This window comes from Peromyscus eremicus, chromosome 16_21 (genome assembly GCF_949786415.1).
Source record: "Peromyscus eremicus chromosome 16_21, PerEre_H2_v1, whole genome shotgun sequence".
NCBI classification, from domain to species: domain Eukaryota; kingdom Metazoa; phylum Chordata; class Mammalia; order Rodentia; family Cricetidae; genus Peromyscus; species Peromyscus eremicus.
Window position 1 is genome coordinate 32,493,496 of NC_081432.1, and position 16,255 is coordinate 32,509,750.

Consider the following 16,255-nt stretch of genomic DNA (forward strand, 5'->3'; position numbering starts at 1 on the left):
TTTCAACCAGTACTGAGCTTCCCAAGGCTAATTTGACAACAGCATGGGGATCCTAAACATGACTGCAACTTTGGACTTGCCATTCTCATATAGCACAACGTACAGCATAATGTAACATAAATATGACACACAGACTATCCACCCAGAGCTGTCGTCTAACCAAATCTCATTCCACTCTGAGGTCTTAAGCCACCAACCGAGGACTTACACCAGCAATACTATTATTATTCTAATAATACTATTACTATCACAGGTTTCAAAAACCACACCAGTGCCTCCTTATTGTTATTAGCTTCACTCTGCAAAGTGATACTTACTTAAGAGACGCAAATGAGGGGACGGTACTTATCATCCCAGTCTCTGCCATCTCAATGGCATGTTTTATCTCAAGCTTTTTATATAAGGACACGATGCTAGACTTGGGTTGGTTTTCCCGAATCAGGAGCTTCCGAAGGTATTTGTCATCAAATTTCTTAAACCTGTAAATAAGTAAAGTCAGAATTTATATTAATGAATAGAACTCATTGACTAAGAAAAGTACTCCCGAGTAAAAACATAGCAAAGGTAAACCTGTCTTACCATATGTTTATTTTTATATATACTTTCATGTGTGCAGATATATGTATATATATACATTGTAACTAACAAGCATCCAAACTCCATGTGTTCAAATTGAATCAATCTTCCTAGCCCTCCCCCGACCTATACCAGGTGAAACTCTTCAGTATCCTGTGTAATCTTTCCCTTCTGTATTTCATGTTATGGGCTGAAGTGTCCCAGCAAAAATCCCTAGGCTGAATTCCTGCTTCCTAGTGCATCAGACTGAGATCATATTTGGAGATATGCTCTTCACAAGTGTGATTAAGTTGAGATGACGCCATTAGGGGGGGCTCCGCTTAGTGTGACTGGCACACTGGTAAGAAGGGTGGACTTAGTCACAGACACACACAGAGACCCGAGTGTGAAGAGTCACAGAGAGCACAGCCCTCTACCAGCAAACACCAGCACCCCCTTCCCTTAGAGCCCTGGAGGTGAATGGACACTGTTAACACCCTGCTCCTTGACTTTATACTCTTCATAAAAGTGACGCAAGACATTTCTGTTGTTTAAACTACCTACTGCACACAACTTTGTTATGACAGCCCTGACCGAACCAGCATTCCATACCACTCAATGAGCAATCGTTTTAAGTTCCACCATCAAATGGATGCATACAAAAATGTGATCGCTTCTCACCACCTCTGGTGCCGTTACTCTGGTCCCCGATGCCATTGATTTTTTATTTTCCTGGACTCTGATACTGAATTGGGCACCTAACACATGTCCCTGCCCTACAGTGTATTAGCACAGAAACCAGAGTCTCCAGTTGAAATGTCATCTGAGTCACAGCACGATGGTACACACTTGAGATGCTTGAGCGTGGGTCTGCCCTTCAGTTCAGTGCGGCTCCTTGTGGGGTCCTTTCTATCTCTGACACTTGTCACTTGTACTCTGAGGATCTTTATATTCATTGTCCCACCTACTAGGAATGTTTTCTTATATAGCCTTTATGTCTGTCTCTCAACAACATTCAGTAGTAATTATCTCAAAAGAACCTCCACAAGCCAGACCTCTGCCCCCTATGTTTCCAATGCAGCTACTTCTATCTTGTTCTAGTTGGACACTCCTTTATACTCCATCTCCTCTCTCACATCTCAGATGTATCTTACTGCACACCAGCTCTCATTTTCTGGCATGATGTGTAGTGTTCTTATTCATCTTATAGCCTATCTCCTAGCAGTCAAACGTAAAGTCAGTATTACAGGGAGTATTATATGTATATTATATATGTATATATGTATATTATATATGTATATTATATATGTATATATGTATATTATATATATATATATATTATACAGTATTACTCCACCCCATCACCAATGCTGAGAGCTAAGCCAGGCACAGTGTAAGCATGTGTGGTATAGTGGCCCCGGTGCCTTCCTGTATCCACATCTGCCAAAACCCAGCAATAGTATGTCCATATCGTCATAGCCACACACCATCATATCTATGAAGTGGTATGAACCAACATGAATAGCATGTAGATGAAGTAGTTATTTTACCCCCACCATAGGAGACAAGCTCTGGCAGAGTCAACTGACTACCATCCAACCCACAGCATCAAGAACAAGCCCAAGCCCAGCCCAGACTAGCCCCGCCCATTCTAGTCCAGCCCACTTGGAGCTTCTTGACTCACACAATTTAATAATAAATGACTGCTATTTTGATCCACTGGCTTTGGGGGACGGCTTGTTATGTAACACCACATGCCAGTATATGAGTATAACAACATGCAATAAATGTTCCTTGAGAAAGAAAGAAATATGTAGCATTGATTCACCATCAACCCAAAGAAGTTTACTGGCACACCTGTGCCATGAATGAAACCAATGTTAACCAACCTTCTTGGCACTGGTCCTTTGTTCTAAATACTGGAGGGATCTGAATAATTAAAGCACTACCCTGAATACACCGTGCTAGTGACCCACTACTATATGAAAGCTGGGCCTACTCTTTCCGATGTTTATTTTGAATTTTGTGTTAGACTCCCAGAGCCAAGATTCTCAACAGTTAATACCGAGTCTCTAGCGCGTCTCATATGACTATTATTGTTTTAGACTTTTCCTGAAGATAAACAAACAGGAGAGCGAACAGAGATGGGAGAGGCAGCTGTTCTCTCCTGCATGGGGAGTGTGTGTTTTCTTATTGCTTGATTTCCCTCCCCAACCCTCTGCCAAGCTCCACATAGGTGTTCTCTTTCACATTGTGAGACTCCTGCTTGCTGGGCCTGAGCAATGTCTCCACTGTGTCACCTTTCATTCTGTTCTCAAGTGATCAGGTGCACCAAGAGTTCTCTGCCAGGGCCAATGAGATTCTCTCACACCAGGGCTATGGAGGATGGGGAAAGATATCCAGCATGCTCGAACCATGGCTTCTTTTGGTACATTCTTTTGAGTAGTGTCCCCAGTTCTGTACACACCAAAGAGGTCATGTGCAGAAGTGATTTGAAAATGGTGTGTGTCCACACCCAGTCTCCCATACCCACTTTTCTGGTGACTGTGCGGTATACATGACAATCAAGAAAATGTTTTGAAGTTGGTGTGATAATTGAACATGGCAGTCTAAAATGCTTGTGGATTAATGAAGACTATTCATTCCTGATAAAAAGTCATTTGGCAGTTGCTTCCAAACATGAGCCAAATGTTTGCACTGTTCTTATTAATGTTCACAGTCCGGCTATGGCTTCCTTGGGAGGTCTGCCTGCAAGACATCCATGGACCTCAGAGACACTAGCTGCCTGAGACACAGGACACGTGTACCTCCTCTGACTTTCACCTAAATTCCACTTCAAACCCACGTGATCACAGCCTCACCCCCTCCCCCTTCTTGGGCTGGTTAGGATTTTTCATCAACTTGACACAAACTAGAGCTATCAAGGAAGAAGGAATCTCACCTGAGAATGTGCCTTTGTAAGATCATTTTCTTGATTAATGGTTGATCTGGTAGAGACCAGTCAAGTGTGGGTTGGGCCACCCCTAGGCAGGTGGTCCTGGTGGCATTTAAAAAAGCAGGCTGAACTAGCCATGAAGAACAAGCCAGGAAGCAATGTTCCTCCATGGTCTCTGTTCCTGCCTTGAGTTCCTGCCCTGACTTCCCCCTCAGAGTCCACTGCAAGCTATAAGATGAAATAAACCCATTCTTCCACACATTGCTTCAGGTCCTGGTCTTTCTCACAGTAATAGAGAGCCAAATAGGTCAGCACCTCTTTTTCCTAATAGTGCTCAGGAGCTGCTGACCTAGTGTGTGCTTACACATGTCTGCATTCTCCCTACTTGGATGCAGAAGGGTGGGAGAAATGTGAAACCTGATCTTCACTTTTGAAAGGAAACACGCTAGTCTGCATTAGGCCTCTCATTCATCACGTTGAGAGGGTACTGATGAGAATCTATAGAAAGGAAAATGTGATTGGGTCAAAAGGAAGACGATAAAACAATGGTCAAAGAGGAGAAGAACGTCTGTTTTATTGGTTTGGCACATAGAAGAGCCCAGCTATGTGAGGAAATTCCTAGGCAGTACAGCAGAGCTGGAGAGAGAAGAAGACAGTGGGCTGGCTTCAATCTCACAGTCAGAAAAAAAAAAAAGTACGTTTCACAAGAGCAATAGCAATTTGTTCCGAGTTTTACAGTGCAGATTTAGTCTGCTTTATTACCTTGTGCTCCCAGGTGGTTAACTGGGTATCCTACCTGTACAAAAATATCTTTCCTTGATTTATGAAGTAAGGCTAAGCTCAAGGGACCTTCTAACATCCGTGAACATGAACAGTGCTGTAAGCTTTGCGACTGCTCTGGTACTAATGTCTTTATAACTCACTGAATTCCTTAAGGATCTCACCCTGCCTTCCTCTTTCCTGTCTCTCCTCTCTCTCTCTCTCTCTCTCTCTCTCTCTCTCTCTCTCTCTCTCTCTCTCTCTCTCTCTCACACACACACACACACACACACACACATACACCTGCTTATTATATGACTCTATTATATAATTTTATATATACAGCTCTGTGACATATACATCTTATGTAGCCTAGTACTATGCTACATGTATGAGCACAGAGAACCATTCAACATTCTTCCATTTCAAATACATAGATCAACAACCAAGTTGATATCAATGAGTGAGTAGTAGTGTAAAATTTCTGTGAGCAAGTTAGAAAAGAAAAGCAAGAGGAAATATCTTAGCACAGTCTAGAACGTGTCCCTCTGGCCTCACGTTCCAGCTTAAGCTCTGCTTCTGTCAGAAGTCTGGCCTGGCCAATGAGAGGTGCACAAATGCTTACAGCTCTCTCTATAAGAAAAGGGGTCTGATGATAGCATTAGCCAGTTTCCAACACATGGCTGCTCCTGATAACCATCGTGGGTGGCACCCAATGTGTCCAGGGGAGAGGTGCCCATCATGCACTCCCATTAGCTGGTAAGGGGTGGATCCTAGGCCTCACTTCTCGACCTCATCACCCTGTCTGGTTGATTGTTCCCATCTCAATTTATGAAGACAACCATGAAGACAGGTACTAAATTGTATCTGACCACCACACACAGCCTTTTTTAAAAAGTAAATTCTTGTGTGTGTGTGTGTGTGTGTGTGTGTGTGTGTGTGTGTGTGTGTGTGTGTTTACTTTCTATAAACATAATCTTCAGGTACATGAATCCCTCAATGTAATCTCGTGGTTTTTTCTACTATTTTTAATAGATTTACTATTATTCTCCGGTGCTGTGAGTCTCTCCCTTTCCTATGCCCCTTACCATTGTGTGTCAGAATAGACAGGAATGGAACCCTTAACTTTTAACTCATTGACTGGGACTCTTGGTTCTTTTGCAGTGAGGAATGGCTGCAAAGGTTGACCCTAGCCATGGGATCTGCATGGAAAAGCTGTTTGACTGCTTTTGAGGACCTTGGTTAGAGGTGGCAGAAGATGTCTTGTCTTTTAGTGGTCTTTCTTCCATCCTGCAGCCTGAAATGGGTGACACTGAAGGAGCAGTTTTGCCCCAAGGGCAAGCATGGAGGCGACTCTTAGTGAGTGGCTCTACCATTGGGAATGTGGAGTCGAGCTCTCATGAGCTAAGTCTGAGTTTCCTACTTCCGGCTATTCACACAGGGAAATAAACTTTTGCCTCATTTGTAACAATTTTATATCTCTGTCATAGCTGAGACGCTGTTGTAGTTGGCACCGTCACTAAGTAGCCAAGGCTATTGACCTTGAACTCATGTAGAGCCTCCTACCTTAGCCTCCCCTGTTCTGGGATCATAAGTATATATCACCATGCCTGTCTATAGCTAAGTGTCACCTTAAAAGGACACACAGTAACACAACATAGGATTCCAAGCCTGGAAGACAGCACAGCTCGTATATTTTGTTTCCAAGAGTGACCCAGAGCCACTTTGATAGAATGTTGCAAGGCATCTTACTTGTCTCTCCAGAAGTTGTGACCCCAGTGTCCACAAACATCTTCAATCCCAGTCTTCACATGATCAAAAAACTAAAACAGAAGAAAAGACAAGCCAATCAATTCACTTTTTCTGGCAGCTGATCATTTTCATTCTTTTGGCATCATACCTAACTCTAATGATACCCACAGTTGTGGTGATACATTGTGTACCCTAGTAAAATTTCTCTGAAAATCATAGAGGAAAAGGAATAAACCACTGCCATGTCTTACCTCTAAGACTCCTTAGCCTGAACAAGATTCTAGTTCCTGTCTCCTCACTCCTTATGTATCTTTCTCTGCCCAGCCATCACTTCCTGGGATTAAAGGCATATGTGTTTCCCAAGCAAAGGCGTGAGATCCCAAGTGCTGGGATTAAAGGTGTGTGCCACCACTGCCTGGCTCTGTTTTTCTCCTAAACTGAGTCAGTCTCATGGCTTTGAACTCACAAAGATCCAGATGGATCTCTGCCTTTTGAACGCTAGGATTAAAGGTGTGTGCCACCACTCCCTGGCATCTGTATTTAATCCAGTGGCTTGTTCTATCCTCTCATCTTCAGGCAAATTTTATTAGGGCACACGATATATCACCCCACACAGTTTGTTTTGTTGAAAGCCATAAGCCAACCTTTTTGTTTTCGTTTCTGTTTTTTGAGACAGAGTTTCTCTGTGTGGCTTTGGCTGTCCTGGAACTCACTCTGTAGACCAATCTGGCCTCGAACTCACAAAGATCCGCCTGCCTCTGCCTCCAGAGTGCTGGGATCAAAGGCGTGCGCCGCTGCCACCACTGCCCAGCTATAAGCCAGTTCTCTATCTTCAATTGTTTGCTTGTTAGGCAATGTTTTCTTTACTTTGATCATCCTAAGTTTGATCATAACTTTCAAAATTACAAGAAATGGGTAGTAGAAACCATTTCAAGTTGAAGGCTTTATTTTCCCTCAGCAGGTTCAGAACTTTAGCAGACATGGACCATCACAGACCTTCTGAAGGCCTCCCCCACCCCCTAGAGTCTTCTGCTGTTCCTTTCCCCTCTAGAAATGCACACTAGTGCATAACTGTTTCTGTGATTACTCCACATTTCCATTATTAAGCTGTTCTTCGCTCGGCACCCACCCGGCAGTGGATCTCTTCACTGACGGCTTGCTGCTTCTTATTGGATCTCTTAACATCAAGGAACTCCACCAGTGGTCTGATGGTTATCCCCTGCACAAAAACATGGACATAAATAAATAATCTTCTCATAAGAGAAAAGTTCAACCACAGCTTACCATCACCTAAGAATCGCCGACCACCAACAAAAGCTAGCCTGTTATCAAAAGTTAAATAGTAAATGTAAAATTTTGTTCTTCTTGGCTCCCTTTCCCCAGATACCTTATTTTCAAAAGACCATTTTCAACATAAAACACACGCCAAAAAGGGAAGAAATTGAAAAGTAACTGTAAGCAACAATAAAGGTCAGTGGAATCGGCTACTTACTGTATCACCCAGAGAAAACCTCTCCAGTGAGTCATTTGCTCATTCTACTGAGACAATTTTCACCAAGCTGCTTCTGCATGCCTGTCAGGGAGCTTGGGCATCGGAACACAGGGATGGATGGACCTTGGCTCTAGGACTTTGGGTCTAAAAGAAAGTCATCTCTGTCCCAACACAGTTCCAAAGTAGGCAGAAGAAGAGTGACAGATGGACACAGGGAGAGGGCTAGGGAGTGCTCAGCAGGAATCTGGAAAGGTGTTGGCATCATCTCCTGGCAGAGACCTCAGAATAGCCAAGGAGCAGCAGCAGGAAGTGGTGCAAGGCAGTCCAGGCACACTGAGGAGTGAGCTGGGGAAGTGGAGAAAATTGCAAGCTGGTGTTGAGTAAACTAGAGGCGGGGGAGGGAGATAGAGGAAACTCCATACTCTGAACAAAGATCTCTGCGAAATGTCGTCCTCAACATCTCCCTCAACAATGAAACATTAAAAGCACCTCCATTAGAGGCACAGAGGGCAGAGGTCACTAGGTTCTGCTGTTCCGCACAACTTTGCTTGTTGTTTTCCAAGCAGAGTCAACAGACCAAAGGCAAGAAGTGCTGGCAACAAAGTGACAAGAATTAATGATAGTTTGTATTCTTGTTCTAAAGCCTGAGACAATCCTTTTCATGTTAAAAGAGCAAGAACCAGGCTAGTATAAAATTATCACACACAATCCAGCACACGTTATTATTTTAAAGAGTATAAACAATCATCACATAGTAGCAATACTTATTGTATTATGTATTACATCATATTATGTACATATCAAGGTGTATCAGGGTATGTACATATCAAGCTCACATATTAGATATATTCCATGTGAATATAGTCATGTATATAAAGCTTTATGACAATCGCATAAAACCCTTATTTAGAGAGTTGTAAAACTTAACTGAAGGATATTAGAAAAATGAGAAATTTAAAAAAACATTTCAAGTTCTAAATAGGGTAAATAGTTTTTTCTTAACTAACGTCTATACACAATATTATAATGTGTTGCTCAGATTGTGAAACAGAGCTTGAGAAATCTTCAGTGAACCTATAACAGCAAAAGCAACCAGAATTTTTTTCCCAAAGGAAAATAAAGAAGAATTTGCAGACACAACACAGTCTACCAGCTATGGTGCACGTAAGTTGTGATATTGACACCAAAAAAGGCAGGAGAGGTGGTATGCAGGAAGAACACCAAGGTTCTCACTTGGAGTACTTAACACACAGGGGAAGGATTGTTGCTCTCTTCACAAGAGGAGGGATTGTGTTGAAGCATATTGTCTGCCATTTGATTTCCATTTCACTTTTCCATCTGTATTTAGATGTTAAAAAAAAAATTCATAGGGATGAGTTGAGACAAGCTCAGGCTAGCTTAGAACTCACTATGTAGCCCAGACTGGCCTTGAAAGTGTATCAGTCCTTCCGCCTCAGCCTCTCAATTGCTGAAACTACAGTTGTGAGCTATCACTCTTGGCTTGTCTTTTAGTCTTTAAAAATGGCTTTGGTAACATAATGCCTGCGCAAGCACGTGTGCGCGCATGCGCTCAAACACACACACGCCCTTTTCAGAGGAAATCATCAATTTTGTTCCATCAATCCAGCACAAGGATTTTTCTAGCATAAGTTTGATTTTTTTTTACTTTCTTAAGTGAAAACTGATTTTCACCAAATTTGGTATGAGACGTCTCTTGTGTTCTATTTGTATTTCGGTCTGCCACTTGGAAGTAACACAGGAGCTAATAACAGTTTCCCAATCAACACGTTCTGGAAATCTTAACATATGCAAACAAAAATGAGTGCAGTTGTGATTTTCAGAAATGGTGACTTCACTGAGTTCCATGTCCCATAGAACTGAAAGCTGAATGCTAGCAACATATATATATATATATATATATATATATATATATATATATAAATCCGTGTAATTCTTAACACTAAAAACATCTAACATATTCTGGAGAAACTGATTGCTATTACCTTTCCCCTTTCAACACTGAGTCAGTAAATAAAAGGGAATATTCCAGCATTTGGAACCACAGTACATGAAAGTAAGGATGGGCAGGCCCGATCCTGACATTGACTCCTACTAGACTGTCAGACTGGAAGTCAATGAACCAAATGACTAAAGAGCACTGACCAACTCTAAGAAGCAAGTGTGGATACACTCCATCAACTCCAGTTTGTAAATGTATAACATATATATACACATATATATGTATATATATATACGTGTGTGTGTGTGTGTATATGTATGTATGTGTGTGTTCACAATTAATAAATCTTGAAAGTTATGCACCTAATTCAAATGACATTCCTTTTAGTATATGTTCATCTCTCAGAACTATGTTGTTGTCTGAGCACACTGAGGAATCATTTGTGAGGTGCTGTTCAGTTTCTCTCCGTCTCTCCTTCTTTCCCTCCTTGGGCATCTATTTAGAAGTAGAGCATGTGACATGTGTGCATGTCATGTCCGGCCAATCAGGATAATTTATTACATGAGCCAAAGCCTTTGGTTTGGAAGGACAGAGACAGGATACCTCTGAGGGGACACCTACTTTATCCCTTTGGAAAATTTCTAACTTGGGTTACCTAGGAAGCAATTTGATAGGAACTTCCAAGAAGAACATAGCTTGCTACTATCTGTGGGGGCTAAAAAGTTAAAAATAAAAACCCCAAGTTTACCAACACTATGTCAAAATAAATAATTGCAAAGTACAAACAGTTTCTCCCCTGTCATTCAAGTTTGGTCACAACAAACACACACAGTGTTGTCTGACTCAGATTCACCTAACAGCAAGGACGTGGAGAGTCCCTGGGCAGTGAGATCCCCATCTTAATCTCTCTCTGCTTTGCTCCACCTCTGCCTCTGACAATGACAGAAGAGAAGAGGAAAGGCTAATCTGTTGATTGGTTAAAATAAATGTTCTTTTGGGCCATTCACAGGGAAAAGCGAGTTCTGATTTGTGGAATTAATACTGCCAAAAGGGGGACGTGGGCGCTTTATATTTCCTTGGTGATTTAGCAAGGATTTCCCTAGGAAACTTGTAAGAAACTTTCCATTTATTGTAAACCAGCCTTGTCTGGCTGGGGAAATGGCTAGGTGAGTAAGAGTGCTTGCTACATGAGCATCAATGCCAGAATTCAGATCCCCAGAAACCATACAGTCAGACATGGCCACATATGTCCATGCAGGGGACAGGGGCTGAGACAGGAGGATGGCTGGGCTTACTGACCACCAGCTTATGCAAAAACAAGAGGAACGCTTGGTTCAGGAAGAGGCTCTGCTTTGAGTTCAAGGGAATAAGGCAGTGTGAGTGATAGAGGGATGTATATATCTGAAGTCTTCCTCTGGCCTCTGTAAGCATACCTAAAGACACACGCATGCCTGCACACGTACGCACTCACAGACCACACACACACTTCACACATATGTATGGACACATACAAACAAACATTTTCACACCACACATAGCACTCATGAACACATACATACACACAAGCCTATCGCTGTCATGGCCATGCTACCTTATATTAGGGCATTCTCACATTAATAACTTGATCGCCAAGATTATAAACCAAGTTGTGAAAAAAAAAATCACTTGGGATTGAGATAAACAGAATGAGAGTTATAAAGTGTTCCTTGACGGCCCCTGGTTTCCAGCACTCACCATCTACACAGTGGTCATAGGACTCTGTTAGATGTCTGCCTCCTGATAAACAATACCTTCCTCCATTGTGGGCTACAGGAATCTGCCCATGTTACACTTTCCACAATCAAATGTGTGGCTGAAGCTCTGACCTTAGAAAACCTGAAACAAAAGGCACCGGTGCCAAGGGTCCTTCGCCTGTCACCCCTTCCCTTGCAGATCTGCTGCCTCCGGTGCCTCTCCTTTGGGTCTGGTGAGTCAACAGGTCACGGTCATCACAGGCCTCCGGTGAGGATGGCCACTCCTCACTCACGATGCTGTTGCTTTTTACGGAGGTTATGGAATCCTCTCTTTGAACATTCTCGTCACGTGGCTTCTGCCGCTCACTTCCTTCCATGCTTCTTCTGTCACCAAACACCATGTTCACTCTCTCTAGCTCCCTCAACAATTTATCAATTCCCCAATAATGCTGTGTTTCTAGGCTTAACACACAGACCATTTTTATATTTCTTCTTCCTTCATCTATGGATAATTTCTTCCCATTTCATTCTTTAAAAGGTGTCTATTTAGGCTTACGCCACAGTTGGGGAGTGTCTCACCCAAATGGCTTCTATCATGAATTCCAGATCATAGACTTCTGGATAGCTATAGAGAAATTATTTTCCACCCCACAGACTTAATAATCCCCCGAGTTGTTCATCACTAAATTAACGCTGATTGCTCAGTCAACAGCACTGGGCAACACACATCCTAAATTGTTCACCATACAATTTTCCCTTTAAAAATAATGGATCATTTTACTCTTTTTATTAAGGACTATATTAAATATCCTGATTTCTATGGAATTCTTCCCAGTTGGTAATGTCATATTAATTAAACCTAGTGATTTATTAACAAAATGAAGCACATTCCAGAGTCCCCACAATGTCTATAAAATAGGGGGCACCATCAATTCAGTTTGGCAGACAGAGTCAGGAAATATTTATTACTCAGGGCACCATGGGTCCTGAGCATCCGCATGTTCTTGCTTGTACAAAGAGTCTTTTACCAGGGGCATTCCTGAGGGTGCCAGCAATGAGCAATCTTGAGAAATAAAATAACATCACCCTCCACAGACAGTGATAAATTCCTAATCTCTGTTGTTCTCCTATAAAGCAGACCATTACACATGCGTATGTCCTTCATGGGCCCTTTGTATCACCTCTATGGAACCAAGGGCTAGGGAAAATTGACACAAAGCCACACAATGTTCTAGCTACTACTTCTACCGTGAATAATAAAGTCTCCTGTCTCTGAACCAGCAGACTGGTGTCACTACCCACCTGCTTGCTTCACAGTCTGCACAAGGATGTGCATTACATCATCAATGGGCAATGGCGACAGAGAGCTGATGGGTTGCTGTTTTTACATCTACTTTATTCACTTCTAGATAGCTATTGAATGGGTTTATAGAATTCTTGGGTCTTCAGCATGACTGAAAGGATAACTAAATAATGATTATGGTACTCTATCTTTCTGCTCAAATTGAAGTATACGGAAAGATGTCAACTTTTCTCTTCTATTATTGTTTAGCCTAATATTTTACATGAAATCATGAGGTCAAAACTCAATGTCAGGTATTATACCGTATATACATATTCCCCTATAAAACCTGAGAGGGCGATCTCACAATCTATACCCCACAGCTAGGTAAACTGAGGCTGATAGAACTTACATGGAACAAGGTCAAAAGACCAGATCAGGTTGGCCCTATTCAAGTCTCATTTTGTGCTCTGCACCCCACAGTTCGTAATGTAATTTTAAATCATGAGCAACGGGGTCATATTGTACATAAATAACATTACTGGTTTTATTGAAAGGAAAATGAACTCAGATGTCTAGAAATCAAGATTGTTTACTCATTTGCTATTCCATAAGTAATGCTACATTCAGTGGCATGATAATGTGCTACTCAAATTAGCAACATGATTTAAGCAATGTTTAAATTATCATGACAAATTATGATAAATAATAAGTCATGTCACATGTAACCTATTTTTGAAGTTAGTCTTAACTTGATATATCAGACTGAAAGAATTTATCCTTCAAGAAATTATGAAGTAAGGAAAGGAAAATAGATCTTAAAATTTAATAATGGGGAGGGGGGAGAAGGCCCAGTGGTTAAGAGCACCAGTAGCTCTTACAGAAGACCCAGGTTTCATTCCCAGCACTCACATGGCATCTCATAACTGTTTGTAACTCAAGTTCCAGGGTATTCGATGCCCTCTCCTGGTCTGTGAGAGTACCAGGCATGCATGTATGTGGTGCACAAACATCCACACACAAAGCACTCATGCACAAATAAATAATTTTTTAGTATATGTGCTGCCGAAGCGAGCACCAAATAAATAATTTTTAAACTTGAATAATGGGTCCAGCAACATAAAAGCTGTCATTTGGAGAAGAATAGGTGTTCTATTTCAAAGGCACAATTTTATGCATGGATTTGTAACTAGGTACTCTATGATGGTACATGTCTTTAAATCCAGCACTCAGGAGACAGAGGCAGGCAGATCTCTGTGAGTTTGAGGGCAGCCTAGTCTACGAAGTGAGTTCCAGGACAGCCAGGGATGTTACATAGAGGAAATCTTCTCTCAAAAACCCAAAATATTTCTCTCTAGGTTTATTTCACTAATAGATTCTGAATTAAAAGAAAAAAATTCTTTCTTTTTGAAGGTTGGGAGTATACATGCATGTGTACATGCATGGGCATGTATGTGTTCGTAGTGTCTAGGGAAACACTGATGAGAGTAGTATGAGAAGGAAAGGAAGGAGTCATAGTCAAGTGGTATGCCCACACTGGAACAGAAAAGGAACATGAGTAGAAACTGGGGAACTATGGCCACTCCTTCCCTATGGCCATCAGAACGAACTTGACCAAGTGATCCTTTAGTTTATAATGGGAAAGACCAGCCTGGGTGCACTAGCATGGTCTCAAAACTGAACCCTAAAATGCATCTTCAACAGAGGGTTAGTTAGCTTGACATGTTACCATACTCAAAGCAGCCAATGCATGGTTTCTACTGTCTGTCTGTTGCCTGAGTCCCTTCTTCTCCGTTAGGACCTTTACACACCTTAACCTACATGCACAAGCACCCATAGCAGTCTCCCAGCTTCTATTTTTGTCTCCCATCAAAGAGCCAGTGATACCTGTTCAAGGCATGCCATTCTCCTGCTACAAGCGCTTCTCAATAGCCTTCAGTTAAAAGCACACTCTACCTCTGCTTTCTGAACTCAGCAATGTGTGCCTTCATCTACCTGCTGCAGTGTGGTCATCTGGATCATCATTCCTGTTCTGAGCATTTTCTGTTTCAGGATTTTGTACCACCTCTGTCTTCTACCTTGAATGTTATTTGCCCAGATGCTAGCTGGTTTCACATCCTTCATACCTTGGATTCACCAACCATCTTTCATACCTTAGATTCATCGTCACCTCCACAAAAGACTTTGCTAACCGTAGATTTCTTTTGGCCAATATTGTCTATCCAAGGTGTCTTAAGTTCTACGAGTTTACTGTAGTGTCATTGATAATAGCCTAAGGCATAAAATATGAAAGTCTAGAGTGGTGCTGTTCAGCATAGCTTGTTGCCTGGGACTGTTGCTACAAGTCAGCAAAGAGATAAATTTAGATTCCCACTTTTGATTTGTTACAAATCAAAAGAACAAGTTGTCCATAATATTAAATATCAAATATTCATACACATTGTACATGTCTTTAATCCCACCACTTAGGAGGCAGAGGCAGACAGAGCTCTGTGAATATGAGGTTTACCTTGTCTACAAACTGAGTTCTAGGCCAGCCGATACTACACAGTGAGACTTTGTCTCAAAAAACAAAACAAAACAAAGTGAGTGCAAAGGCATATAATGTAGGTAATTGATAATTTACATTTATTTCTTGATTTAGTCTCAATTTCAAATAGGCCAAAATTATTAATGATAACTCGGTATTAATGTGTTAATATAAATCATCTATACATACATTCCATGACTGATGGCATTTATTTTTAATACTTTTTTTATACATAATGTTCTGACTATAGATATTTTTTTTGGTTTTTCGAGACAGGGTTTTTCTGTGTAACTTTGTGCCTTTCCTGGAACTCACTCTGCAGCCCAGGCTTGCCTCAAACTCACAGAAATCCATCTGCCTCTGCCTCCCAAGTGCTGGGATTAAAGGTGTGTGCCACCACTGCCTGGCTAGATTTGTATTTTTATGTTTGATAAGACTAATGAGTAAAACCTAATAAAATTATATGATGTGTCCTATCTTTAAATAGCATATTTCTATGAAGTCACACCAGTTGTATTCTATAATTGCACCAAGCCTGTGGTGTCTGTGGCAGAGGACTGGCTTTGTATTATAGGCACTTGAGTACTTGTGCTGGGGACTGTGGTCCTCTCCCAGTGACCTAGTTCCTCATCCCACTAAGGTCATACAATTCTATTTTTGTGCCTGGTACTGTGAGATGACAGCATCTGTTCTGGAAGGAGCAGCCCCTTCGTACTAACGCACTGTGCAGCTAGGAGGGCCTTAGGTGATGGCAAGATAATCAGTGGGTCTTGAAAGAAGAGAAAAATGGCTGGCCCCTTCTGGTCTGTATCCACATATATTCTGCCCTAGGCAACTGTGGGAGGTGAAAATTCAAGAGATAAAATTACTTTGTGTCACATTTTATCCCAATGTGGTGGAATATTAGTTTAAGACGTGTTACATTTGTTTATGCTGTGAAATATTTATTTAATGATACAAAGATGTGTTGCATTCTTTTATGTCGCATTTGTTTAACGCTATAAAGCTATATTACTTTGCCTGTCTAAAACCCATGATTGGTCTAATAAAGAGCTGAACAGCCAATAGCTCAACAGGAGAGAGAAATAGGCAGGGCTGCCAGGCAGAGAGAATAAATAGGAAGAGAAATCTGGGAAGAGAGTGAAGAGGAAGAAGTAAGAAAAGGAGGAGAGAAGGACACCAGAGGTCAGCCCCACAGCCACACAGCCAGCCTCAGAGTAAGAAAAAAGAGATATACAGAATAAAGAAAGGTAAAAA

At 41.5% G+C, this 16,255-nt stretch overlaps 1 protein-coding gene across 1 annotated transcript in view; it reads right to left on the reverse strand.

The window, feature by feature from the left end:
• Nucleotides 1-16,255, reverse strand: part of Slc9a2 (solute carrier family 9 member A2) — an 86,739-nt gene that overhangs the window by 8,227 nt on the left and 62,257 nt on the right. Inside the window, exons 6-8 of the mRNA XM_059282141.1 lie at nt 7,131-7,220; nt 6,002-6,072; nt 318-479 (exon numbers count right to left, since the gene is read on the reverse strand). Of these exons, the coding sequence (XP_059138124.1) occupies nt 318-479; nt 6,002-6,072; nt 7,131-7,220 (323 nt within the window). The remainder of the gene's footprint in view (nt 1-317; nt 480-6,001; nt 6,073-7,130; nt 7,221-16,255) is intronic.